This window comes from Triticum urartu, chromosome 1 (assembly GCF_003073215.2).
Source record: "Triticum urartu cultivar G1812 chromosome 1, Tu2.1, whole genome shotgun sequence".
NCBI lineage: Eukaryota > Viridiplantae > Streptophyta > Magnoliopsida > Poales > Poaceae > Triticum > Triticum urartu.
In genome coordinates this window covers 445,163,641-445,189,462 of record NC_053022.1, presented here as the reverse complement: position 1 = coordinate 445,189,462, position 25,822 = coordinate 445,163,641, and the positions used below count along the sequence as shown (strand labels likewise).

General features: G+C 48.2%; 1 protein-coding gene across 1 annotated transcript; it reads left to right on the top strand.

Annotated features, from left to right (window-relative positions):
- Window positions 1-1,071: 1,071 nt before the first annotated feature.
- On the top strand, window positions 1,072-2,713 carry LOC125517409 (probable aspartic proteinase GIP2). The gene has a single exon (XM_048682606.1). The coding sequence runs from the start codon at window positions 1,249-1,251 to the stop codon at window positions 2,554-2,556; it is 1,308 nt and encodes a 435-aa protein (XP_048538563.1). The 5' UTR covers window positions 1,072-1,248; the 3' UTR covers window positions 2,557-2,713.
- Window positions 2,714-25,822: the final 23,109 nt, after the last annotated feature.

Below are 25,822 nucleotides of genomic sequence, written 5' to 3'. Positions count from 1 at the left end.
CAGGCGATGCTGGACACACTTCTCTTCAATTGGTGCTATCATCATTCCGGATTCGATTCTTTCTCGTGTGACCACACATCTATCTCAACATGCGCATCTCTACCACACCTAATTGTTAAATATGCCGTCTTAGTCACCAATACTCAACGCCATACAACATTGCGGGTCGAACCGCCATCCTATAAAACTTGCTTTTTAGCTTTTGTGACACTCTCTTGTCACAGAGAACGCCAGAAGCTTGGCGTCATTTCATCCGGCTTTGATTCGATGGTTCATATCTTCATTAATACTCCCATCCTTCTGCAGCATTGACCCCAAATATCGAAAGGTGTCATTCTTAGACACCACCTGCCCGTCAAGACTAACTTCCTCCTCATCCTCTTCGTGCCTAGTAGTATTGAAACCGCATCTCATGTACTCGGTTTTAGTTCTACTAAGCCTAAAAAATTTTGATTTCAAGGTTTGTCTTCATAACTCTAATTTTCTATTGACCCTATTTGACTATCGCCAACTAACACCACATCATCCGCAAAGAGCATACACCATGGGATATTTCCTTATATATGCGTTGTGATCTCATCCATCACCAGAGCAAAAAGATAAGGTCTCAGAGTTGACCTCTGATGTAGTCCTATCTTAATCAGGAAGTCATCAGTGTTGACACCACTTGTTCGAACACTTGTCACAACATTATTGTATATGTTCTTAATGAGGGTAATGTACTTTGCTGGAACTTTGAGTTTCTCCAAGGCCCACCACATGACATTCCGCGGTATCTTATCATAGGCCTTCTCCAAGTCGATGAAAATCATATGCAGGTCTTTCTTTTGCTTCATGTATCTTCATAAGTTGTCGTACCAAAAAAATGGCTTTCATGATCGACCTTCCAGACATGAAATCAAACTGATTTTTTGTCACGTTTGTCGTTCTTAAACGGTGCTCAATGACTCTCTCCCATAGCTTTATTGCTCATCAGCTTAATTCCATTCCACGATAATGACTTCCAGGTCACCATAAAAAAAACAGTTCGAAGCCCACTAGCCAAGTGCCCAAGTCCAGTCCATTCCGGCGTCTCGCCACGAAGCCTAGCCGCCACTTCCCCGCCTCCCTCGTGCCGCGCTGTCCCCCTGTGCATGATCCCGACACCCTAACAGCGAGCGAGGGCACGCAAACGGTGCTATAAACATCCTTCCTCGCCGTTGCGCTGCGGCCGTCTCACTCACGTCGCCGTCTCTGCCAGCCCTCGACATGGCGCGTTCCACTCGTCTCGTCGCTTCCACCGCCACGGCTCTCCTCCTCCTCCTCCTGTCGGCGTGCTCGTGCCGCGCGGCCGGCGACAGCCCGAGCGCCGTGGTGCTGGCGGTGAGGAAGGACGGCGCGACGGGGCAGTACCTGACGGGCTTCCGGCAGCGCACGCCCCAGGTGCCGGTGACGGCCGTGCTCGACCTCGGCGGCGGCACGCTCTGGGTGGACTGCGACGCCGGGTACGTGTCCTCGTCCTACGCGCGCGTGCCGTGCGCGTCCAAGCTGTGCCGCCTCGCCAAGACCGGCGCCTGCGCCACCAGCTGCGTCGGCAAGCCGTCCCCGGGGTGCCTCAACGATACCTGCGGCGGGTTCCCGGAGAACACCGTCACGCGCGTCAGCACCGGCGGGAACCTCATCACGGACGTGCTGTCGGTGCCCACCACCTTCCGCCCGTCGCCGGGGCCGCTCGCCACCGCGCCGGCGTTTCTGTTCACGTGCGGAGCCACGTTCCTGACCGAGGGCCTGGCCGCCGGCGCCACCGGCATGGCGTCGCTCAGCCGCGCCCGCTTCGCGCTCCCGACGCAGCTCGCCGCCGCCTTCCGCTTCTCCCGCAAGTTCGCGCTCTGCCTCACTTCGACCTCCGCGGCCGGGGCTGTCGTCTTCGGCGACGCGCCCTACGCGTTCCAGCCCGGGGTGGACCTCTCCAAGTCGCTCCTCTACACCCCGCTGCTCGTCAACAACGTGAGCACCGCCGGCGTCTCCGGCGAGAAGGACAAGTCGAACGAGTACTTCATCGGCGTGACGGCCATCAAGGTGAACGGGCGCGCCGTGCCGCTGAACGCCTCGCTGCTGGTCATCGACAAGCAGGGCGGCGGCGGCACCAAGCTCAGCACGGTGGCGCCCTACACCGTGCTGGAGACCTCCATCCACAAGGCGGTCACGGACGCGTTCGCGGCGGAGACGGCCATGATCCCCCGGGTGCGGGCCGTGGCGCCGTTCAAGCTCTGCTACGACGGGAGCAAGGTGGGGAGCACGCGCGTGGGCCCGGCCGTGCCGACCGTCGAGCTGGTGCTGCAGAGCGAGGCCGCGTCGTGGGTGGTGTTCGGGGCCAACTCGATGGTGGCCGTCAAGGGCGGCGCGCTGTGCCTTGGCGTGGTGGACGGCGGCGCGGCCCCGCGGACGTCGGTGGTGGTCGGGGGCCACATGATGGAGGACAACCTGCTGGAGTTCGATCTGCAGCGGTCGCGGCTCGGGTTCAGCTCCTCCCTGCTCTTCCGGCAGACCACCTGCAACAACTTCCGCCTTGGGTAGAAAGAAACAAATGGCATCCGGATGGGATCGCAGAAGATGATCTGGGCGCTTGCGTCAATCAGACTGCAATCGAAATTTGTTTGTGTGTTGTGTTTCCCCTTGGATTCTGTTTTGGCTGTTTGAATAATCAACAGGAGATCGAACGATTGTCCTATCAGAGCAAGCGTTGTTTCTGCATTTACATATCGACCAACAAAGCCCAGTTTCAGTTATGCACTCGTAGCAGCTGATAGATCGTATGGATTGTGGTAGGCTACATCTTTCCGACAACCTATCTTCCTTGGATGCGGATAAGCTCGATTCAGAGCCGGCCATGATGATGTAGGGGCCGGTGATCGTAGAGGGATCGTGATGGAGAGGTGGCAGTGGTGCTTCCCGTGAGCACTGCGATTGCCCTAGATCGGAAGGGGATATCGGTGGGGAGTCTGGCGGCGCGGTGAACCTCGTACCGTGCGCCCCGGCCCCCACCTCTTTATATATCGCAGGTCACAGGGGCCCACCAACCATAGAACGGTTGGGCGCCCCCGATCAGGGCGCGAATAGATCAGAGCCCGATGGGCCGTTGAGCCCACTCGGTGGAGAGATCAACCTAACATTCCCCTCCCTTGATCTCAACTTTTACTTTTAACCTTATACTTTCTAGTTTATTTGTTTCATCACATATTGGTACATAGAGCATGTTTCATCGTCACAGCTTAATTGCAGTTAGAATCATTCAGCTACAACATACGTTATGATTAGAATCAAATTCTGTTCCTTTTGGGCCTATCCAGGAATCATAAGGTTTTTCCTTAAACCCATGCCGGCTATGTGTTCCTTGAACACATTGGGTGGTATGCCTTTCGTTAGCGAATCCGCAAGCATATCCTTTGTCCTTATATGCTCGAGACTTATAGTTTGATCCTGGATTTTATCTTTCACAACATAATACCTTATCTCTATAGTTTTGGCACCATTACTCGGCTTGTTGTTGTGAGCGTAAAATACTGCGGGTTGGTTGTCGCAGTACATCTTTAGTGGTTTGTGAATACAATCTACCACTTTCAAGTCGGGTACAAATTTCTTTAGCCATATCGCCTGCCCCGTGGCTTCGAAGCATGCTATGAATTCTGCATACATCGTGGATGATGCAACTATCGACTGTTTGGAGCTTTTCCACGAAATAGCTCCCCCAGCGAGAGTGAAGACGTATCCTGACGTGGATTTTCTATCATCTCTGTCCCCCGCAAAATCTGCGTCTGAATACCCTTTTATCTCTAGGGAATCAGTTCTCCTGTATATTAGCATGTAGTCCTTTGTGGCTTGCGCATAACGCAATGCTTTCTTTACCATCTTTCAGTGCTCCATGCCTGGATTCTCTTAATATCTACCGAGTACCCCGGTGATAAAAGCTAAGTCAGGGCGAGTGCACACTTGTGCATACTGTAAGCTGCCAACTGCCGAAGCATATGGTACTGCTTTCATTTGATCGATCTCGTACTGGTTCTTGGGACATTGGAATTTCCCAAAACTATCGCCCTTGACTATAGGAGCAGGTGTGGCTTTACTCGCATGTATATTATACTTTTAAGAACCTTTTCTAAATATGCTTTCTGCGATAGTCCTAAGACTCCATTGTTCCTATCTCGATGAATTTCTATGCCCAAAACATATGATGCTTCACCAAGATCTGTTATGTCAAAATTTGAGGATAAGTATTTCTTTGTTTCTTGTAGTAGACTAACATCACTGCTAGCAAGCAGGATATCATCCACATACAAGATTAGGAAAAATATATTTTCCATTTTTAAACTTTGCATAAATGCAATTATCCTCAATATTTTCTTTAAATCCAAAACTTTTAATCGTTTGATTAAACTTTAGATACCACTGCCAAGAGGCTTGTCTTAATCCATAAATGGATTTCTTCAGGCGGCATCCCATATTTTCCTTGCCTTCCATGATAAAACCCTTAGGCTGTTTCATGTAGAGATTTTCTTTTAAGTCACCATTCAGAAATGCCGTCTTAACATCCATTTGATGTAACTCTAAATCAAAATGAGCAACTAATGTCATTATGATTCTGAAGGAATCCTTACATGAGACTGGAGAAAATGTCTCATTGTAATCTGTCCCTTCTCTTTGTGTAAATCCTTTTGCCACAAGTCGTGCTTTATACTTTTCTATATTCCCTTTAGAGTCATACTTAATTTTGTAGACCTATTTATAGCCTACTGTTTTGGCTCCTTTAGGAATTTCCTCTAAGTCCCAAACATCTTTGGAACTCATCGATTTCATCTCGTTTTCCATTGCCTTCATCCACATCGATGAATGAGGGCTTCTCATGGCTTCTTCATATGAGGTGGGATCTTTTTCCATATGAACCATTTCTGTGTTATAAACTTTAAAGTCAGTAGAAATAGCTGACTTTCTTGGTCTTGTAGACCTTCTAAGGGCCTCAGTTTCTGGCACATTCTGTGCCTCAACTTCTGACACTTCTTCAAAATTTGCTGTTGCACATCCCTTTCATACTCAACAACAGGTTTAGTCGGCTCCTGATGGACAGGTTCCGGGTCTACCCCCATAGTTGTCATGGGTGGAGTTGCAACTGGTAATGAGAAAAATGGCTCCTAAATCATCGGATTAGGTGCATGCACCCTCTTCTCCTCAAGATAAATTTTCCGAGCTACCAAACTCCCCCTCATCATTTCGTCATCAAAGAAGACTGCATGTCTCGTTTCTGCAAACTTTGTATATCTGTCTTGGCAGTAGAAACGAAAACCTTTTGATCTGTCTGGATAGCCAATGAAGTGGCAACTAACTGTTTTGGGATCTAACTTTGCAATGTTTGGATTAAACATTTTGGCCTCAGCAGGGCACCCCCACATCTTGAAGTGTTGTAGGGAGGGTACCCTTCCTGTCCATAGCTCGTACGGTGTTTTGGGCACTGACTTGCTTGGTACTCTATTGAGAATGTGAATGGCGGTTTTAAGCGCCTCCATCCATAATCCCAATGGCAAGTTGGAATAACTCATCATGCTGCGCACCATATCCATAAGTGTACGGTTGCGCCTTTCAGCTACTCCATTTTGCTGAGGTTCACCCGGCATTGAATACTGGGAAACTATGCCAGTCTCCTGTAAGAACTTTGCAAAAGGTCTAGGGACTTGGCCATATGGAGTGTGCCGACCGTAGTACTCTCCCCCACGGTCGGACCTTACTATCTTTATTCTTTTATCATGCTGATTTTCAACTTCAGCTTTGAATATTTTAATTTATCCAACGCTTCAGATCTTTCTTTGATTGGATAAATATAACCATAGCGAGAGTAATCATCTGTGAATGTTATGAACGAGTCATATCCATCCACACTTTTCATTGGAAATGGTCCACAAATGTCGGTGTGGATGATTTCTAGTGTGCTTGAGCTATGGATTGCACCTTTTTTGATTTGTTTTATATACTTTCCTTTAATGCAATCTACACATTGTTCTAAGTCTGAGAATTCTAACTGTGGAAGAATTTCACTTTTGACTAATCTTTCTATTCTCCCCTTCAAAATATGGCCCAAGCGACAGTGCCATAATTTCGATGAGTCGAATGTTCTCTTTCTTTTCTTTTGTTCTTTATTCGACGTGGAAACATGTTCATTCACATTGCATACATAATGCACTTTTTCACGAAGTGATAACAGATAAAGCTCATCATGTAGTAAAACATTACCAACATAAGCATCATTATACCAGATGGCACACTTGCCATGTCCAAAATAACACTCATAATTTTCTTTGTCCAAACATGAAACGCTAATTAAGTTTCTATTACATGAAGGAACATAAAGAACATCTCTAAGTAGAAGCTTGAATCCATCAGCTAACTCCAAGGAGATGTCGCCGACAACTTCAACTTCCGCTTTTATTCCATTGGCTACTTCAATGCCTCCTTCTCTTCTTAGCGTAGTCCGGGTCGAATGGAATCCCTGTAAACAATTTGCAACATGAACAGTTGCCCCTGAGTCAATCCACCAAGTAGATTTCAAAACTGTGTGTACAAGGATTCATTAACTAAGGAAACAATGTTGTTACCTTGCTTTGCCATTAAGGACTTCAGCCAAACAGGCCAGTCTTTCTTGTAATGCCCGGTCTGCTTACAGTGGAGACAAGTGTCTTTGTCCACTGGGAAAGACTGTTGCTGACGCTGATGTTGATAGGGAGCTTTTCCTTGTGGCTTTGAAGGAGAACTTTTGTTGTTTTGATTGTAGTTCTTTTTCTTATGATCCTTCACATAGTTGAGTGTTCCATCATGTGAAGCTTTTAGTCTGTCCTCTTCTTGGACACACATAGCAATTGTCTTTTCTATGTCCCATGTTCCAAGTGACATATTATAGTTCACAACAAAAGTTTCAAACTCCTTTGGCAGTGAAGCCATGACCAGATGGACCAGGAGCTTTGGTTTGATCTCCAGATCCTCATCGATGGGCTTTAACTTTGCTGCCATATTGCTCATCCTCAGGATGTGCTCTCTTATTCCACCACCTGTGTATTGTTCTGTCACAAGTTGTTTTAACACCTGGGTGGCATATATCTTTGAAGAGCCAGTGAACTGGCTCTTTATTTTTGTCAGCAAATCCCCTGCGGAAGTGCACTCTGCAATGGAGCCCACAATAGTGCTCTCAATTGTATTCTTTATAAAGGCCATGCATTTTTTATTGGCATTGACCCACTTTTGGTTGTCTATGATGTAGGACATCTCCCAAGGAGCATAATCCCCCCTCTTTTTAGCCCATGCAGCATCATCCTCAGTAGTCTCTCTTACTGGCTCTATAGGTCTGACCGGTTGTGGTTCATCCAGAACACAGTCCAGATCAGCACAAACAAATGCCAGTTCAACTTTCTTCCTCTACTCAGTGTGGTTGTCACCTCTGAGTGTCGGAACTTCTTTTAGGCAACTCATCAAGTGAAAGCCTCCTGAAATCACAATTTAAGTGACATCAATATAACAATCATATGCATTAATCTAACGTTGGTCAAATTAAACATATAATTGTCTATGCAATTAAATCTATATTACCGTTGGGCAAAATATTAGAAATAAATGCACCTTTAAATTTCAATAATAAAACATGATCATGTCATTAAACAACGTTGGTTATAAAAAATAACATAATCATATTCATTTTAATAATCACTTTAACATGCTCTTAAAAAACTTAATACTATATAAACTTTTATTTTCTGTGTAAAAGAGCATTAATTATTTATGCAGCGGAAAAATATTCATGAACTTTTAATTCTTTACAGAATCTTTTCCTTTAAAAATTCATGAACTTTATTATTTTCTTTATAAAAATTCATGAACATTTCTTTTTCTGAAAGTTTTCTATTTTCATTTTTAGAAACTTTTTCTATTTACTTTTCTATTTTCTAAACAAAATTTTCATTGGAAAAAATTGCATAGAAAAAACTATTGTAAATCTGCCCAAAATATGGACAAAAGCACTGGAAATTTATATACAGAAAACAGCAGCTGAGCCCCTGCGTCGGCCTGGCGCGCGAGGCCTGCAGCGAAGGAAAGCGGCCCACAGCCTGCTCTCTGAGCCGCTCGCAGCCTATTCAGCGCGCCAGCCTACCAGAGCCCAGCCACGCGAGTCCACTTTCAGCCCAGTGGCCCATCCCGGCGCTAGGTTTTCAATCCAGACCGTTGAACGCGATCGGACGATCGCCCGTGCTCCTCGATCGAACAAAATCAGCGGCAGCTGGCCCGACGGAGACCTAGCGCCACTCTTTCTCTCCTCTTCGCCTCGCATGCGCCGCTCGCGTCTGTCCCGCACGGGACTTCGCCGGCAACGGCGTCGAGCGCCACCGCGCGAGAGCACCGGCCGCCGGCGACGGCGTCTACCACTGCGCCGCGCATGCCTCTCCCTTCCCTTTCCTTCTCTTTGCGTGAGCCTCCTGTGGCAAAAAGAGAGAGAGGAGCCCGTCTCCGATCTGTCTCCTCGCCTGGTCTGTGATGCAGCGGGTCGGGGCTCCGCCGGCCGCCGGCGACGACAACGCGCCACCGCGCCGCGCGAGAACTCCTTTCCCCTTCCCCTTCTTTTCTTTTTACTGTCTCCATCCACCACCTCTCCACAAAGAGAAAGAGAGGCAACTGCCGCACGACGGCGACCTAGATGGACGGAGCGGCTACGCCCCTGCCGACCCCATCGCCGATCGCGCGTTCCCCTTGCGGTGAGCGTGCCGTCGTCGAATGGATTGGTGGTGGTGATCTTTGCCCCTGAAAAGGGGTGGTGTTCTTCTTCTCGATGCCTCGGCTTGCCGATGCGCATCAAGATCGAGAGGAACGGCGCGGCCTTGCGGCGGCGCTACTTTTTCCATTTCCTTGAAGGATTCGTTCTTTGCCCTGTCTAGGGTTCTTGGGGGGAGGGGATCTCTATTTCTTTGTTTGTTTTATCTTTTTACCGAAAAACATCTAACCAAGATGGCCTGATACCATTGATAGATCGTATGGATCGTGGTAGGCTAGATCTTTCCGGCAACCTACCTTCCTTGGGTGCGGATGAGCTCGATCCAGAGCCGGCCATGGTGATGTAGGGGCCGGTGATCGCAGAGGGATCGAGATGGAGAGGTGGCAGTGGTGCTTCCCGTGAGCACTGCGATTGCCCTAGATCGGAAGGGGATATCGGTGGGGAGTCTGGCGGCGGGTGAACCTCGTACCGTGCGCCCCGGCCCCCACCTCTTCATATATCGCAGGTCACAGGGGCCCACCAACCATAGAACGGTTGGGCCCCCCCGATCAGGGCGCGAATAGATCAGGGCCCGATGGGCCGTTGAGCCCACTCGGTGGAGAGATCAACCTAACAGCAGCGACGCATGGCTGCTCATAAGCTCAGAAGGGGCGTGTTGGTTGCAGTTCGCCACAGTGCCCGTATTGCATGTCCATCTTCAACGAGCCTGATTCTTCATATGCAGCCTCATATGCAGCAGATGCAATATGTTTGGTCGCCTGCATCGCATGAAGGGACACTTACTCCATTGCTGTTTGGTTGCCGTTTTTATGCTTAGGGTGTGAGCAGATGCAAACTTTAGCTATTTGATTGCAAACAACGTTTGTGTTCTGCTCACCGCATTCAAATGTGGTGGCCTTTACCACCACATGATCAGCACAACAGCAAACACAACTGACGGCAGATCAAAGAGGCAAGCACTGACAACAAACAAAACAAGCAACCAAATGAGATCAAACAAAGCAAGCAACGAAAATGACAGCAAACTATTTAGATTAACAACAGGGGCATCCTCCTTCCCTACTCCACGCCAGGGTGCTGCACCTGGCCAAAATATTAACAAGTTCACAGCACAAGTGTAACGCCCTCGATGCGGCTATATCTCCCACGTGTCGAAGCACGACTTAGAGGCATAACCGCATTGAAAGCAATGTCGCAAGTGAGGTAATCTTCACACAACCCATGTAATACACAAGGGAAAGAGACACATAGTTGGCTTACAATCGCCACTTCACACAATACATGAATAAAGCATTACATCAACCAGATACAATCAAGGTCCGACTACGGAACCAAAATAAAAGAAGACTACCCCAAGTGCTACACAGATCCCCGATCGACCCCAACTGGGCTCCACTACTGATCAACTAGAACGAAACAACACAAAGGATAAGATCTTCATCGAGCTTCTCCTTGAGCTTGGTTGCGTCATCTGCACGGTTCAATGACACCTGCAAACTGGTTTTGGAAGTATCTGTGAGTCACGGGGACTCAGCAATCTCACACCCTCGCGATCAAGACTATTTAAGCTTATGGGTAAGGTAAAAGGTATGAGGTGGAGCTGCAGCAAGCGACTAGCATATATGGTGGCTAAACATACGCAAATGAGAGCAAGAAGAGAAGGCAAGGCACGGTCGATAAAACTATGATCAAGAAGTGATCCTAGAACAACCTACGTCAAGCATAACTCCAACACCGTGTTCACTTCCCGGACTCCGCCGGAAAGAGACCATCACGGTTACACACGTGGTTGATGCATTTTAATTAAGTTAAACTTCAGGTTTTCTACAACCGGACATTAACAAATTCCCATCTGCCCATAACCGTGGGCACGGCTTTCGAAAGTTCAAATCCCTGTAGGGGAGTCCCAACTTAGCTCATCACAAGCTCTCACGGTCAACGAAGGATATTCCTTCTAGCGGGAAGACCCAATCAGGCTCGGAATCCCGGTTACAAGACATTTCGACAATGGTAAAACAAGTCCAGCAACATCGCCCGAATGTGCCGACAAATCCCGATAGGAGCTGCACATATCTCGTTCTCAGGGCACACTCAGATGAGACATCCTACGAGTAAAACCAACCCTCAAGTTGCCCCGAGGTGGCCCCGCAGTCTACTCGGTCGGACCAACACTCAGAGGAGCACTGGCCCGGGGGGGGGGGTTAAAATAAAGATGACCCTTGAGTCCGCGGAACCCAAGGGAAAAAGAGGCCAGGTGGCGAATGGTAAAACCAATGTTGGGCATTGCTGGAGGAGTTTTATTCAAGGCGAACTGTCATGGGGTTCCCATTATAACCCAACCACGTAAGGAACGCAAAATCCGGGAACATAACACCGATATGACGGAAACTAGGGCGGCAAGAGTGGAACAAAATACCAGGCATAAGGCCGAGCCTTCCACCCTTTACCAAGTATATAGATGCATTAATTAAATAAGCGATATTGTGATATCCCAACAAGTAAACCTGTTCCAACAAGGAACAATATCTCCATGCTCCAACAAGGAACAAACTTCAATCTTCACCTGCAACTAACAGCGCTATAAGAGGGGCTAAGCAAAGCGGTAACATAGCCAAACAACGGTTTGCTAGGACAAGGTGGGTTAGAGGCTTGGTTCAACAATATGGGAGGCATGATAAGCAAGTGGTAGGTATCGCAGCATAGGCATGGCAAAAGAGCGAGCAACTAGCAAGCAAAGATAGAAGTGATTTCGAGGGTATGGCCATCTTGCCTGAAATCCCGCAAGGAAGAAGAACAAGTCCATGAAGAAGACAAACGGACAAAGTCGAACGAATCCTCACAACACAACGTTACCGGATTACCGAGAAGAAGTACACCGGAAAAGGAAGCAAACAACATAGTAAAGAACCACCACATAAGCATGGCACGATGCGCAAACAAGTATGATGCATGTCCGGTTTAATGAGGCATGGCATGGCAAAGTGCACAAGCAATTCTACAAATTAAGTGGAGCTCAATATGCAACGAGTTGCATATTGACGAAAACACCACATGACTTATTTAGTTCTCTCTCGTTTATGTACCCAACAAGATTAAATGTTGTTAGCATGGCAAGAGGTGAAGTGTAACGCCCTCGATGCGGCTATATCTCCCACGTGTCGAAGCACGGCTTAGAGGCATAACCGCATTGAAAGCAATGTCGCAAGTGAGGTAATCTTCGCACAACCCATGTAATACATAAGGGAAAGAGATACATAGTTGGCTTACAATCGCCACTTCACACAATTACATGAATAAAGCATTACAACATCCAAATACAATCAAGGTCTGACTACGGAACCAAAATAAAAGAAGAACCCCAAAAGCGACCAGGTCCCCCGATCGACCCCAACTGGGCTCCACTACTGATCAACTAGAACGGAACAACACAAAGGACAAGATCTTCAACGAGCTCCTCCTTTAGCTTGGTTGCGTCATCTGCACGGACTCATCGGCACCTGCAAGCTGGTTTTGGAAGTATCTGTGAGTCACGGGGACTCAGCAATCTCGCACCCTCGCGATCAAGACTATTTAAGCTTATGGGTAAGGTAAAGGTATGAGGTGGAGCTGCAGCAAGCGACTAGCATATATGGTGGCTAACATACGCAAATGAGAGCGAGAAGAGGAGGCAAAGCACGATCGAGAAACTATGATCAAGAAGTGATCCTAGAACAACCTACGTCAAACATAACTCTAACACCGTGTTCACTTCCCGGACTCCGCCGGAAAGAGACCATCACGGTTACATACGCGGTTGATGCATTTTAATTAAGGTCAACTTCAGGTTTTCTACAACCGGACGTTAACAAATTCCCATCTGCCCATAACCACGTGCACGGCTTTCGAAAGTTCAAATCCCTGTAGGGGAGTCCCAACTTAGCCCATGACAAGCCCTCACGGTCAACGAAGGATATACCTTCTCCCGAGACATTCCGATCAGACTCGGTATCCCGGTTCTACAAGACAACTTCGACAAGTTAAAAACAAATCCAGCAACACCGCCCGAATGTGCCGACAAATCCCGATAGGAGCTGCACATATCTCGTTCTCAGGGCACACTCAGATGAGCAATCCGTACAACTAAAACCAAACCTCGAGTTTCCCCTAGGGGGCGCTGCACCGGGCTCTAGTTTGGACCAACACTCAGAGGAGCACTGGCCCAGGGGGGGGGGGTTTAAATAAAGATGACCCTTGAGTCTGCGGAACCCAAGGGAAAAAGAGGATAGGTGGCGAATGGTAAAATCAATGTTGGGCATTGCTGGAAGAGTTTTATTCAAGGCGATTTGTCAAGGAGTTCCCATTATTACCCAACCGCGTAAGGAACGCAAAATCCGGGAACATAACACCGATATGACGGAAACTAGGGCGGCAAGAGTGGAACAAAACACTAGGCAAAAGGCCGACCCTTCCATCCTTTACCAAGTATATAGATGCATTAATTAAATAAGAGATATTGTGATATCCCAACAAGTAAACATGTTCCAACAAGGAACAACATCTCCATGTTCCAACAAGGAACAAACTTCATCTTCACCTGCAGCTAACAACACTATAAGAGGGGCTGAGCAGAGCGGTAACATAGCCAATCAACGGTTTGCTAGGACATGGTGGGTTAGAGGCTTGGTTCAACAATATGGGAGGCATGATAAGCAAGTGGTAGGTATCGCAGCATAGGCATGGCAAAAGAGCGAGCAACTAGCAAGCAAAGATAGAAGTGATTTCGAGGGTATGGTCATCTTGCCTGAAATCCCGCAAGGAAGAAGAACGAGTCCATGAAGAAGACAAACGGACGAAGTCGAACGAATCCTCACAACACGACGTTACCGGATTACCGAGAAGAAGTACACCGGAAAAGGAAGTAAACAACATAGTAAACAACCACCACATAAGCATGGCACGATGCGCAAACAAGTATGATGCATGTCCGGTTTAATGAGGCATGGCATGGCAAAGTGCACAAGCAATTCTACAATTTGAACATGGATGAAAGTGACATATTATGAAACTATACACAATTTTAAGGAAGTTTCATATATTAAGTTTTTACACATGATGCATAGTTTGTGAGTTATTAAATGAATGAAGTATGAGGGCTTTTCTGTAAAACAGGCAGTCTCTGGTTAAATGGAAAAATTCACAGGACCAGGAAAAAAACAATATGGGCCGAAACTTGTTGGACCCAACAGGAGGAGAGAAAAAGGAGGGGTGCTGCTCACTTCGCTCCAGGGAGCTAGGCCTTGGCGCCTGTGCTGGGCCGGCCTTGGTGGATCGAAAGAGGGGATGGAGGGGGCATGGTCAACGCAGGCGCTAGGCTTGACTACTGGTTGTCTCCTCGTATGGATGCAGAGCAACGGCGACAGAGGGGGTTCAGGGAACGGCAGCGTGAAGCAGAGGAGCGGCGGGGATGGCGGGGCTCGACGCGGATCCATGGCGTCGAGGCACGGGGTTCGCTGGACGGAGTGGACCAGGCTGACCCCGTCCTGATCAAGTGGTAGAGCGGCTCGCTGGCGGAAGCTCGAGGTCGGGCGTTCATGGCGGGACTTGGGGCGTTGTTGAAGGCTCCGGCGACGTGGACGACGGGAGGCATCAGATCCGGGGTTGGGGAATCCATTCCCGGTGACAAGATGACCTGGCGCAGCGCGGGCTTGGAGATCCGAGCGGCGACGATGAGGTCCAAGGCGGCAGGGGCCTCCTGCTGGTCTTCGGAAGGAGCCTGTCTCCCTGCGTCGACGAAGCGAATGGGGAGGCTACAGAAAATGAAGGACGATGGCATGAGGTGGTGCGGCAGCGAGGCTGATCCGGCGCGGATCCGAAGGGTGGCGACGAGGACAATCGGCGGCCATGGCAGGTCGGTTCCCTGTGAAGAAGAAGAGAGCAAGGGGAGAGCTGCGCGTAAGAGAGAGAGAAAGAAGGAAGGGAAAAGAGCAGGGGGAGGAAGGGCGCAGGGCACGGCCTGGTTCGGTGGTGGTAGTCGCCGTTGGCGTCTGGTACTTGGGAAAGGCGGCGCTGGTGGATCGAGGTGCTCGAGAACGAGCGAGCAGAGGAGGGGATCGATGGATCTGATAGGCTTGGCACGGAATGCAAGGAGGAAGAGGGCATCAGGTGGCGGCGCGGATGGACTGATGGGACAAACGGGCTAAAATCTAGGGATTAGTCTAGGGTTGCCACTATATATAGCAAGCCAGATAGGTTTAGGGGGTATAAGGTCCCTCCGATCGTAATCGGACGTACGGGAAAAAATAGCTTAGGTAGCCCAGATATGGAAACGGTGATATTTTGTAGATGTTTGGGGATGTTCTGAGTCCAACGGTGACAACTGCCCGTGTCGGGTCCGGGGAAGTTTCGGACGCGCACGTGAGGGGGTCGATGCACCATGCAAGGAGGGGTTTCGGGGCCTGGAGGTTGACAGCGGACTGTGCAGAAAGCTTTGGAATGAGATAAGAGAAGAGAGAGAGAGACCCGGCGACTGTTTCCGGAGACCGAAAACGTCCAACGTTAGACCGGCTATATTGCCGCTATAGTTTAACGGTTGGGCTATCAAACGAACTCTGAATGCGATGAAACTTGACAGGCGGTCTATCTACACTATAATAAGACCACACGCCAACTTTCATCCCATTCCGAGAACATTTTCCGGCCACTTATAAAATAATAATCCGGACATGCCGCGGGCGCGTGCAAGTGTGTCTGGGCTCAGAACGGACAACGGAGAGAACGAGGAGGCCGGGACGGATGCAAGTTTTGAAAACATGATGATGCAATGCACATGATGACATGAAAAGATGCAACACGCAAGCAAATGACAAGACAACAACATCAAATAAGCGGAGGACACCTGGCACATCGGTCTCGGGGCGTCACAACACTCCACCACTACGAGAGGATCTCGACCCGAGATCCTAGGGATGGCATCGAAGGGGAAAGGAAGAGGAAGAGGTGAGGTGAAACTATGTTGCTTCTTTGACAAACGAGTGAAGCCAAAGAACCTTGCGAGGTTGAACAAATTCGAGAAAAGAATACAACGAAGGTGAACAAAGTCGAAAACACTCCATTAGAAAAGAGAGACAAAGAACATTACGGAAACCTTGAGATTGCAAGGCTAAGAATGACGAGCGCAAAAGACAAGAAGGAATTGAGACCACTCTGGTTGAAATGAGATAAACAAAGATCAAAGAAGAATAATCTCGGGCAGAACTCCGGTTGAAAAGTGATATGAAGCTTGATTAGATGAAAAGAACTTGAGCAGCGGGCACACACTCCGGTTAAATGGATAAGCATGAAAAGAATAAGGTCCTGACAATCCGAGAAGATGGGTTGAGGAGAGCAACATCACAATGCCTCCGGAACGGAAGAATAGAAGGTAGATAGTTGAAATAAAAGAATGGAGAAGAAGATGCCAACTTCTGCCACAAAAGATCTTGAAAAGGCATCCTTAGGCGAAGGGTCGAACGGAGTTATTGGAAAACAACAACGAAAAGAGTAAGCTTGTAGTGGGCTTATGAAAAACATCTCAAAACTACGAGTTGAAATTCTGCCACTAACGAAAACGATAAATTGGATTGATATGAACAATGAGACGAGAAGATTATTTCACCGGGAGGATAAATGAAGAACTTGGATCATTGATAAACACCATAAGAGCAACAATCCTTAAAGGAAAGCTTTAGGTGAAATATAACCCAAGATAACTCCAACGAAGAGGTAGATGGATTTAAAATACCTCATTCTTAACAACATGTGATTCATGAAACATGAACTCAAATTATCAAGAATGACCTACTACCACCTCCAATGATACGGTAGAAAGAATTGCACTCCGGATTACAATATGAAGAAAGCTTGAGCTCCTTAGAAAAGAATCTCGATGAAAAACTTCGAGAAGGAATTAAATCCTTTATCAACCATCATGTAAATCCTCCTTGAAGAACTCCGGTAAGAAAAGAATGAACAACCAAAATGAAGGATAAAACAATAAGGTTGAAGCCTTGCAATGATTTAGATGGATCTTCGTGATGATATAATGCGGAAACCATGGAACTCCGAAAAAGAAAAGATGAAACAATTGAAACCGAGAATTGATATGATGAACCACTCCGGAAAACAGGAATTGAATAAACTCGATGAAACAAGAATAATAATTACATTATGCTTATCCCTCATCAATTAAAATTGATGACAAGCAATGGATTTGGCATACTACTTATTCTCAAAGAAAGGATTAAGATAGATATCGTGCCAACTAGAGAATGCCTTCAACGAAACACCGGTGGAATCAAAACAACGAATGACTTGATATGATAACGAAAGAAGAGGAATCTTGCACGAACCACCATAAGAATTAAAATGACCGAAGGAAAGATAAAGGAACACCAGGAAGAATTATGAAATGAACGAGGATACTTGAGAGAATTTAGATACAAGTGAACGAAGGGATCACGAACTGATTAGAGAATATTGAATGATGCACCGGTAAGATTTGGAGAATGATAGCTGAAGGTTGAGAATGAATAAGTCTTCTGAAATGATGGGCTTCAGGTAAACAAACTGAAAAGACTCATGAATTACTCCGGATGGGTGAAAAGAATTCTCATAATCAAAACAATTATGAGGGGATGACAACAAGCTAGAATCATGAATCTTGAAGAGAATGTAGCCGGAATGAGAGAAAAATCTTCTTTGGTCTTCAAAATCCGAGAATGACGATGAGAAACACCACCATGATAATTGATGAGAGACCCCGGGAGAATGAAAGCGAAGAGGTTGAGCCAACAATGAAAAGAGTTTGAAAGATCTTGGGGAAAGACATTTGACTGATGATGATTCATTCTTACGTCAAACTTCAAAAAGAATTTAGGATAGCTCCGGGAAAATTAGAAGAGTCAGGTAAGATCCTGGGAAAAGACCTGTGGGTTAGGGCCCACTCAAAAGAAACACCGTTGAAACGATTTAAAAGAGAGAAAGCACCGGTTGAATTAAATGACTTGAATGAGGGAACATCCTCGAAAGATCTTGAACGAATGCAGAGTGGAAAACACAAATCTTCGAGATATCTTCAGCACTCCGGAACAATTGAATAGCGAGAAGTGGAATGGTTATGAGGTGCTCCTGCATGAGAAAACATTTGAAACGAGGAAAAGGATGTGATCAACAAAGCTTGACTTGAAACCACCGGAGATGAAAAGAATGAAGAATGACGAACTTGGAGCTCCATTAGAATCTTCATGAGAATCACCAGATAAGGATATTGATTGGAATGGAGAGACTTCACATCAGTAAAATGGATACTTTATTAAGAAATTCGAGTCCTCGAAAAAAAAAGGGGGGGGGGGGGGGAAAAAAACAAAAGCAACTTGGAGACGGATGAAACAAACACCGTTGAGAAGAACTGATACTTGATCTTGCGGATGTTGAAATGTTCGGATCTACTTGAAGAGAAACACACCGGTAAAAAGGATTGACATAACAAACTCGATGATTGAGAAGGATTAGTATTCGCATAAGAGTATGAGAACACCGCTTGGGGAAGGTATGGAGTCAAAATTTGACTTCGAAGCAACTCGAATACCACAACTCAAAACAAAAACAAAGGATTGGCTTGCAGAATAAGCCGGAACAAACATATGATAGAGATTTCGTCCGAAGTTTTCGTGGTGTGGCCTACACGGGCTCGATCGTACAACACCATCATGTACAAGGCAGTGCACATGACATACGAAGCGTCCCCGAGTCGGCATAGCCAAGGACTCTTTAAGACACAACGAGACCACTGTAAAACCAACCGTGAATAGGCGGACCACTAGACGTCGAACCCCAATTTCATATCATACATCCGTCGGAAAGAAATCCTAAGAGCTACTTGAATTCCCACTTATGAACTCCCGAAATTTTCCGGTTATTCAATCAGGTGTTGGGGATACAGGGGAAGCATAATATCTCACCCAAACTAACAAATCCTACATCCAGCTGTATCCATCCTTCAAAACATAACCAAGAAACCTTCGAAAATCGTTTACCTCAACCTTCGAAAAGCATCCGTTATACGAGTTATGACGATACTCCTGAACTCCCGCCCCAGTACTGGGTGGCGTCGAGGTTATCTCACCAACAACTGCATAAAATAGATTTTCGATGTCGGCGAAACTAACTCAAGTATTCCAGAACTGCAACGATAAAATTGTGACGACAACACCTCGGAGCTCAACTCCCCGGGACACTGCCACAACCCCTAAATGACAGGAGGCACCAAGAACAATGTTCTCGTCACAAAACCATCGGAATGATTCCAAGATACCCGCGTGATCCTAAATTTTTTTAGTGATATTTGAGAAGAGAGGAGTCAAAACTCTACGTCAGGATGCCTCACCAGAGAGACAAAGGGACTGAGGAGTAAAAAGAAGTCCTAACTCTCTGATATATATAATTCCTAAATGACTCAAAACATTTCTAGACTCAATAACGCCAGCGATTCGATCAAGCAGGGGGCTCCTAAGGTCGGGGAAGGCTCTGATTACCAACTTGTAATGCCCTTGATGCGGCTATATCTCCCATGTGACAAAGCACGACTTAGAGGCATAACCGCATTGAAAGAAATGTTGCAAGTGAGGTAATCTTCACACAACCCATGTAATACACAAGGGAAAGAGATACATAGTTGGCTTACAATCGCCACTTCACACAATACATGAATAAAGCATTACATCAACCAGATTCAATCAAGGTCCGACTACAGAACCAAAATAAAAGAAGACTACCCCAAGTGCTACACAGATCCCCGATCGACCCCAACTGGGCTCCACTACTGATCAACTAGAACGAAACAACACAAAGGATAAGATCTTAATCAAGCTCCTCCTTGAGCTTGGTTGCGTAATCTGCACGGTTCAACGACACCTGCAAACTGGTTTTGGAAGTATCTGTGAGTCACGGGGACTCAGCAATCTCACACCCTCGCGATCAAGACTATTTAAGCTTATGGGTAAGGTAAAAGGTATGAGGTGGAGCTGCAGCAAGCGACTAGCATATATGGTGGCTAAACATATGCAAATGAGAGCGAGAAGAGAAGGCAAGGCACGGTCGATAAAATTATGATCAAGAAGTGATCCTAAAACAACCTACGTCAAGCATAACTCCAACACCGTGTTCACTTCCCGGACTCCGCCGGAAAGAGACCATCACGGTTACACACGCGATTGATGCATTTTAATTAAGTTAAACTTCAGGTTTTCTACGACCGGACATTAACAAATTCCCATCTGCCCATAACCGCGGGCACGGCTTTTGGAAGTTCAAATCCCTACAGGGGAGTCCCAAATTAGCCCATCACAAGCTCTCACGGTCAACGAAGGATATTCCTTCTAGCGGGAAGACCCGATCAGGCTCGGAATCCCGGTTACAAGACATTTCGACAATGGTAAAACAAGTCCAGCAACATCGCCCGAATGTGCCGACAAATCCCGATAGGAGCTGCACATATCTCGTTCTCAAGGCACACTCAGATGAGACATCCTACGAGTAAAACCAACCCTCAAGTTGCCCCGAGGTGGCCTCGCAGTCTACTCGGTCAGACCAACACTCAGAGGAGCACTGGCCCGGGGGGGGTTAAAATAAAGATGACCCTTGAGTCCACGGAACCCAAGGGAAAAAGAGGCTAGGTGGCGAATGGTAAAATCAATGTTGGGCATTGCTGGAGGAGTTTTATTCAAGGCGAACTGTCAAGGGGTTCCCATTATAACCCAACCGCGTAAGGAACGCAAAATCTGGGAACATAACACCGATATGACGGAAACTAGGGCGGCAAGAGTGGAACAAAACACCAGGCATAAGGCCGAGCCTTCCACCCTTTACCAAGTATATAGATGCATTAATTATATAAGCGATATTGTGATATCCCAGCAAGTAAACCTGTTCCAACAAGGAACAATATTTCCATGTTCCAACAAGGAACAAACTTCAATCTTCACCTGCAACTAACAACGCTATAAGAGGGGCTGAGCAAAGCGGTAACATAGCCAAACAACGGTTTGCTAGGACAAGGTGGGTTAGAGGCTTGGTTCAACAATATGGGAGGCATGATAAGCAAGTGGTAGGTATCGCAGCATAGGCATGGAAAAAGAGCGAGCAACTAGCAAGCAAAGATAGAAGTGATTTCGAGGGTATGGTCATCTTGCCTGAAATCCCGCAAGGAAGAAGAACGAGTGCATGAAGAAGACAAACGGACGAAGTCGAACGAATCCTCACAACACGACGTTACCGGATTACCGAGAAGAAGTACACCGGAAAAGGAAACAAACAACATAGTAAACAACCACCACATAAGCATGGCACGATGCGCAAACAAGTATGATGCACGTCCGGTTTAATGAGGCATGGCATGGCAAAGTGCACAAGCAATTCTACAAATTAAGTGGAGCTCAATATGCAACGAGTTGCATATTGACAAAAACACCACATGACTTATTTAGTTCTCTCTCGTTTATGCACCCAACAAGATTAAATGTTGTTAGCATGGCAAGAGGTGAAGCATGAAGAAACTATCTAATCTAGGCAAGTTTAAATGAGTCCAGAACAACAAAACCACAAGCCCGGAAACTCCTCATGTGCATAATAATGAATTAGGTACTGTTTTGCCCTAAACACAATTTTAGGGTTGTTAAACATGCAAAGTAAGGCCACCATGTTAAACTAGGCAAAATTCTACCCCATTTACATATAAAGTTTGTTAAATTCGGAGTTATTGTTATTTAGTTATGAATTAGTCATCTTAGCATGGCATGGGAGCAAATTAATGCAAACAGCAGATTAAACAATTTGAACATGGATGAAAGTGACATATTATGAAACTATACACAATTTTAAGGAAGTTTCATATATTAAGTTTTTACACATGATGCATAGTTTGTGAGTTATTAAATGAATGAAGTATGAGGGCTTCTCTGTAAAACAAGCAGTCTCTGGTTAAATGGCAAAATTCACAGGACCAGGAAAAAAAACAATATGGGCCGAAACTTGTTGGACCCAACAGGAGGAGAAAAAAAAGGAGGGGCGCTGCTCACTTCGCTCTAGGGAGCTGGGCCTTGGCGCCTGTGCTGGGCCGGCCTTGGTGGATCGAAGGAGGGGATGGAGGGGGCATGGTCAACGCAGGCGCTGGGCTTGACTGCTGGTCGTCTCCTCGTATGGATACAGAGCAACGGCGACAGAGGGGGTTCAGGGAACGTCTGCGTGAAGCAGAGGAGCGGCGGGGATGGCGGGGCTCGGCGCGGATCCATGGCGTCGAGGCGCGGGGTTCGCTGGACGGAGTGGACCACGCTGACCCCGTCCTGATCAAGTGGTAGAGCGGCTCGCTGGCGGAAGCTCGAGGTCGGGCGTTCATGGCGGGACTTGGGGCGTTGTTGAAGGCTCCGGCGACGGGGACGGCGGGAGGCGTCAGATCCGGGGTTGGGGAATCCATTCCGGGTGACAAGATGACCTGGCGCAGCGCGGGCATGGAGATCCGGGCGGCGACGATGAGGTCCAAGGCGGTAGGGGCCTCCTGCTGGTCTTCGGAAGGAGCTTGTCTCCCTGCGTCGACGAAGCGAACATGGAGGCTGCAGAAAACGAAGGACGATGGCGCGAGGTGGTGCAGCAGCGAGGCTGATCCGGCGCGGATCCGAAGGGTGGCGACGAGGACAATCGGCGGCCATGGCAGGTCGGTTCCCTGTGAAGAAGAAGAGAGCAAGGGGAGAGCTGCGCGTAAGAGAGAGAGAAAGAAGGAAGGGAAAAGAGCAGGGGGAGGAAGGGCACAGGGCGCGGCCTGGTTCGGTGGTGGTAGTCGCCGTTGGTGTCTGGTACTCGGGAAAGGCGGCGCTGGTGGATCGAGGTGCTCGGGAACGAGCGAGCAGAGGAGGGGATCGATGGATCTGATAGGCTTGGCACGGAATGCAAGGAGGAGGAGGGCAGTGGCAGCGCGGATGGACTGATGGGACAAACGGGCTAAAATCTAGGGATTAGTCTAGGGTTGCCACTATATATAGCAAGCCGGATAGGTTTAGGGGGTATAAGGTCCCTCCGATCGTAATCGGACGGACGGGAAAAAATAGCTTAGGTAGCCCAAATATGGAAACGGTGATATTTTGTAGATGTTTGGGGATGTTCCGAGTCCAACGGTGACAACTGTCCGGGTCGGGTCCGGGGAAGTTTCGGACACGCACGTGAGGGGGTCGATGCACCGTGCAAGGAGGGGTTTCGGGGCCTGGCGGTTGATAGCGGACTGTGCAGAAAGCTTTGGAATGAGATAAGAGAAGAGAGATAGATCCGGCGACTGTTTCCGGAGAACGAAAACGTCCAACGTTAGACCGGCTATATTGCCGCTATAGTTTAATGGTTGGGCTATCAAACGAACTCCGAATGTGATGAAACTTGACAGGCGGTCTATCTACACTATAATAAGACCACACGCCAACTTTCATCCCATTCCGAGAACATTTTACGTCCACTTATAAAATAATAATCCGGACATGCCGCGGGCGCGTGCAAGTGTGTCTTGGCTCAGAATGGACAACAGAGAGAACGAGGAGGCCGGGAAGGATGCAAGTTTTGAAAACATGATGATGCAATGCACATGATGATATGAAAAGATGCAACACGCAAGAAAATTACAAGCCAACAACAGCAAATAAGCGGAGAACACCTGGCACATCGGTCTCGGGGCGTCACAACAAGTACCATAAGTTCTAGCCACAGACCATGACAAGTTCAACACTAACACCTTAGTTAACTACATTGCATGATCAATGTCACCAACGCAACTGTGTTTGCTGCAACAAACCCTGCACATGATCGAGGAGTCATGGTTGTAGATTTGGATCTTCTGGGCGAGTCCTGAGATGCGCAGAATGAGGAGGTCATCGGGGACGATCTGGTGGCGGTGGCAGAAGTAGTTCCAGCCCCGGCTAAGCACCATGTGCCCCTCGAAGTTCTGGACTTGCACCCAGAACTCACACCACTTGTTCGCTGACAACCTAACCACACGCGGGAGCCGCTTGATGATCAACCACTCGTTCATCATCTCCATGAACTTGCGATGGAGAACGAGCATGGCGAGGTCTTCCACGTCCTTGATCTACTGGTAGAAGCGCAACGGCTCCCGGGCCCCCTCCTTGTGGCCGGTCCTCAGAGATCGTCCCCTTGAACGAGGCAGGCTCATGAAGGCGACCCTGCCAGGCAGGTCCACCCTCTTGAGCCACCTGTTTGTGGGGATGAGATCCTCGGCGCCCTCAGCTCCGGCCACCACCTGAGCTCCTCCACCCGCCATGTCCCAATCACTCTTCAATATCTTGTCAGGTAAGATGAGAAGTATTAGAGGTGCTTGCAAAATGAACAACTACTGATCAGTGGCATTAGCTCTTCTGCAAATGCCACTTATCAGTTGCACTAGCACTACAACAAATGGAACTGATCAGAGACATTTGCCCAAGAGCAAATGCCACTAATCAGTGCACAAACTCTTTGCTAAATGCCACTTATCAATGACACTTGCTCTTGGGCAAGTGCCACTGATCAATTGCACGCCACTGATCAATGGACTTGCCCAAGAGCAAGTGGTACTGATCAGTGGTAGTTGCCACCTAGTGCTCTTGGATGTTGGTGATGCGCTGGTCGGCGCGGCGATGGGCGAGGCGGAGCCATCGGAGGAGAGAAGAGGGAAGGGCGGTGAGGCAGAGAGACGTGCTAGCGGTGGGAACAGTGCGGGGCGGTGACAGGAGAGTGGGAGGGGAGTTATGAGACGTCCCCTCCGTCTCCCGCGCTGCCCGAGGCGTGCAACCTCCTCGCACGCGTGGCCGCGCCGAGCCAGGCTCGTGAGAAACTACCGATTCCTCCGGGCCAGGCTTATGCCTTCTTTAAGGTTCGTGCGGGCCACGAATCACACGCAGCCCAGCCAACCAAACATGCCACACACATCCCGCGCGGGCCTGGTTGGGCTGCATGCAGGCAACCAAACACGCCCAAGGTAACTGCCTCGATGCATGACCACAAAAATGGCAGGCATTGTAGATAGACCAGAAGAATACTGACCATGATCTATTCTATCTATGTATTATTGTTTAGGTTTCACCCCCCCTTTCCCTCGCGTCGCCCTCCCGAGGGCGACTCGAGGGTTCCCTTCCCCGGCCTCCACCAACCCCCCTTCTCGGATCTCCCCTCCTCGCCGTCCCCGGAGGTGGTCGCCGGGCTCCCCGCGCGGCCGCTGATGAGGGCGGCGGCTGTTGGGGAACGTAGTAATTTCAAAAAAATTCCTACGCACATGCAAGATCATGGTGATGCATAGCAACGAGAGGGGAGAGTGTGATCTACGTACCCTTGTAGATCGAAAGCGGAAGCGTTAGCACAACGCGGTTGATGTAGTCGTATGTCTTCATGGCCCGACCGATCAAGCACAGAAACTATGGCACCTCCGAGTTCTAGCACACGTTCAGCTCGATGACGATCCCCGGACTCTGATCCAGCAAAGTGTCGGGGAAGAGTTCCATCAGCACGACGGCGTGGTGATGATCTTGATGTTCTAACGTCGCAGGGCTTCGCCTAAGCACCGCTACAATATTATCGAGGATTATGGTGGAGGGGGGCACCGCACACGGCTAAGAAAACGATCACCAGGATCAACTTGTGTGTCTATGTGGTGCCCCTGCCCCCATATATAAAGGAGTGGAGGAGGGGAGGGCCGGCCCTCTCTATGGCGCGCCCTAGGGGAGTCCTACTCCCATCGGGAGTAGGATTCCCCCTTTCCTAGTCCAACTAGGAGTCCTTCCATGTAGTAGGAGTAGGAGACAAGGAAGGGGAAGAGGGAAGAGAAGGAAGGAGGGGGCGCCGCCCCTCCACCTAGTCCAATTCGGACTAGTCAATGGGGGGGCGCGCGGCCTGCCTCTCCCTCTCCTCTAAAGCCCAATAAGGCCCATATACTTCTTCTCCCGTATTCCCGTAACTCCCCGGTACTCCGAAAAATATCCGAACCACTCGGAACCTTTCCGA

What these genes read in the sequence shown, in the direction of transcription:
- LOC125517409 (XM_048682606.1), top strand. Translation starts at nt 1,249, where the DNA reads ATGGCGCGTTCCACTCGTCTCGTCGCTTCCACCGCCACGGCTCTCCTC.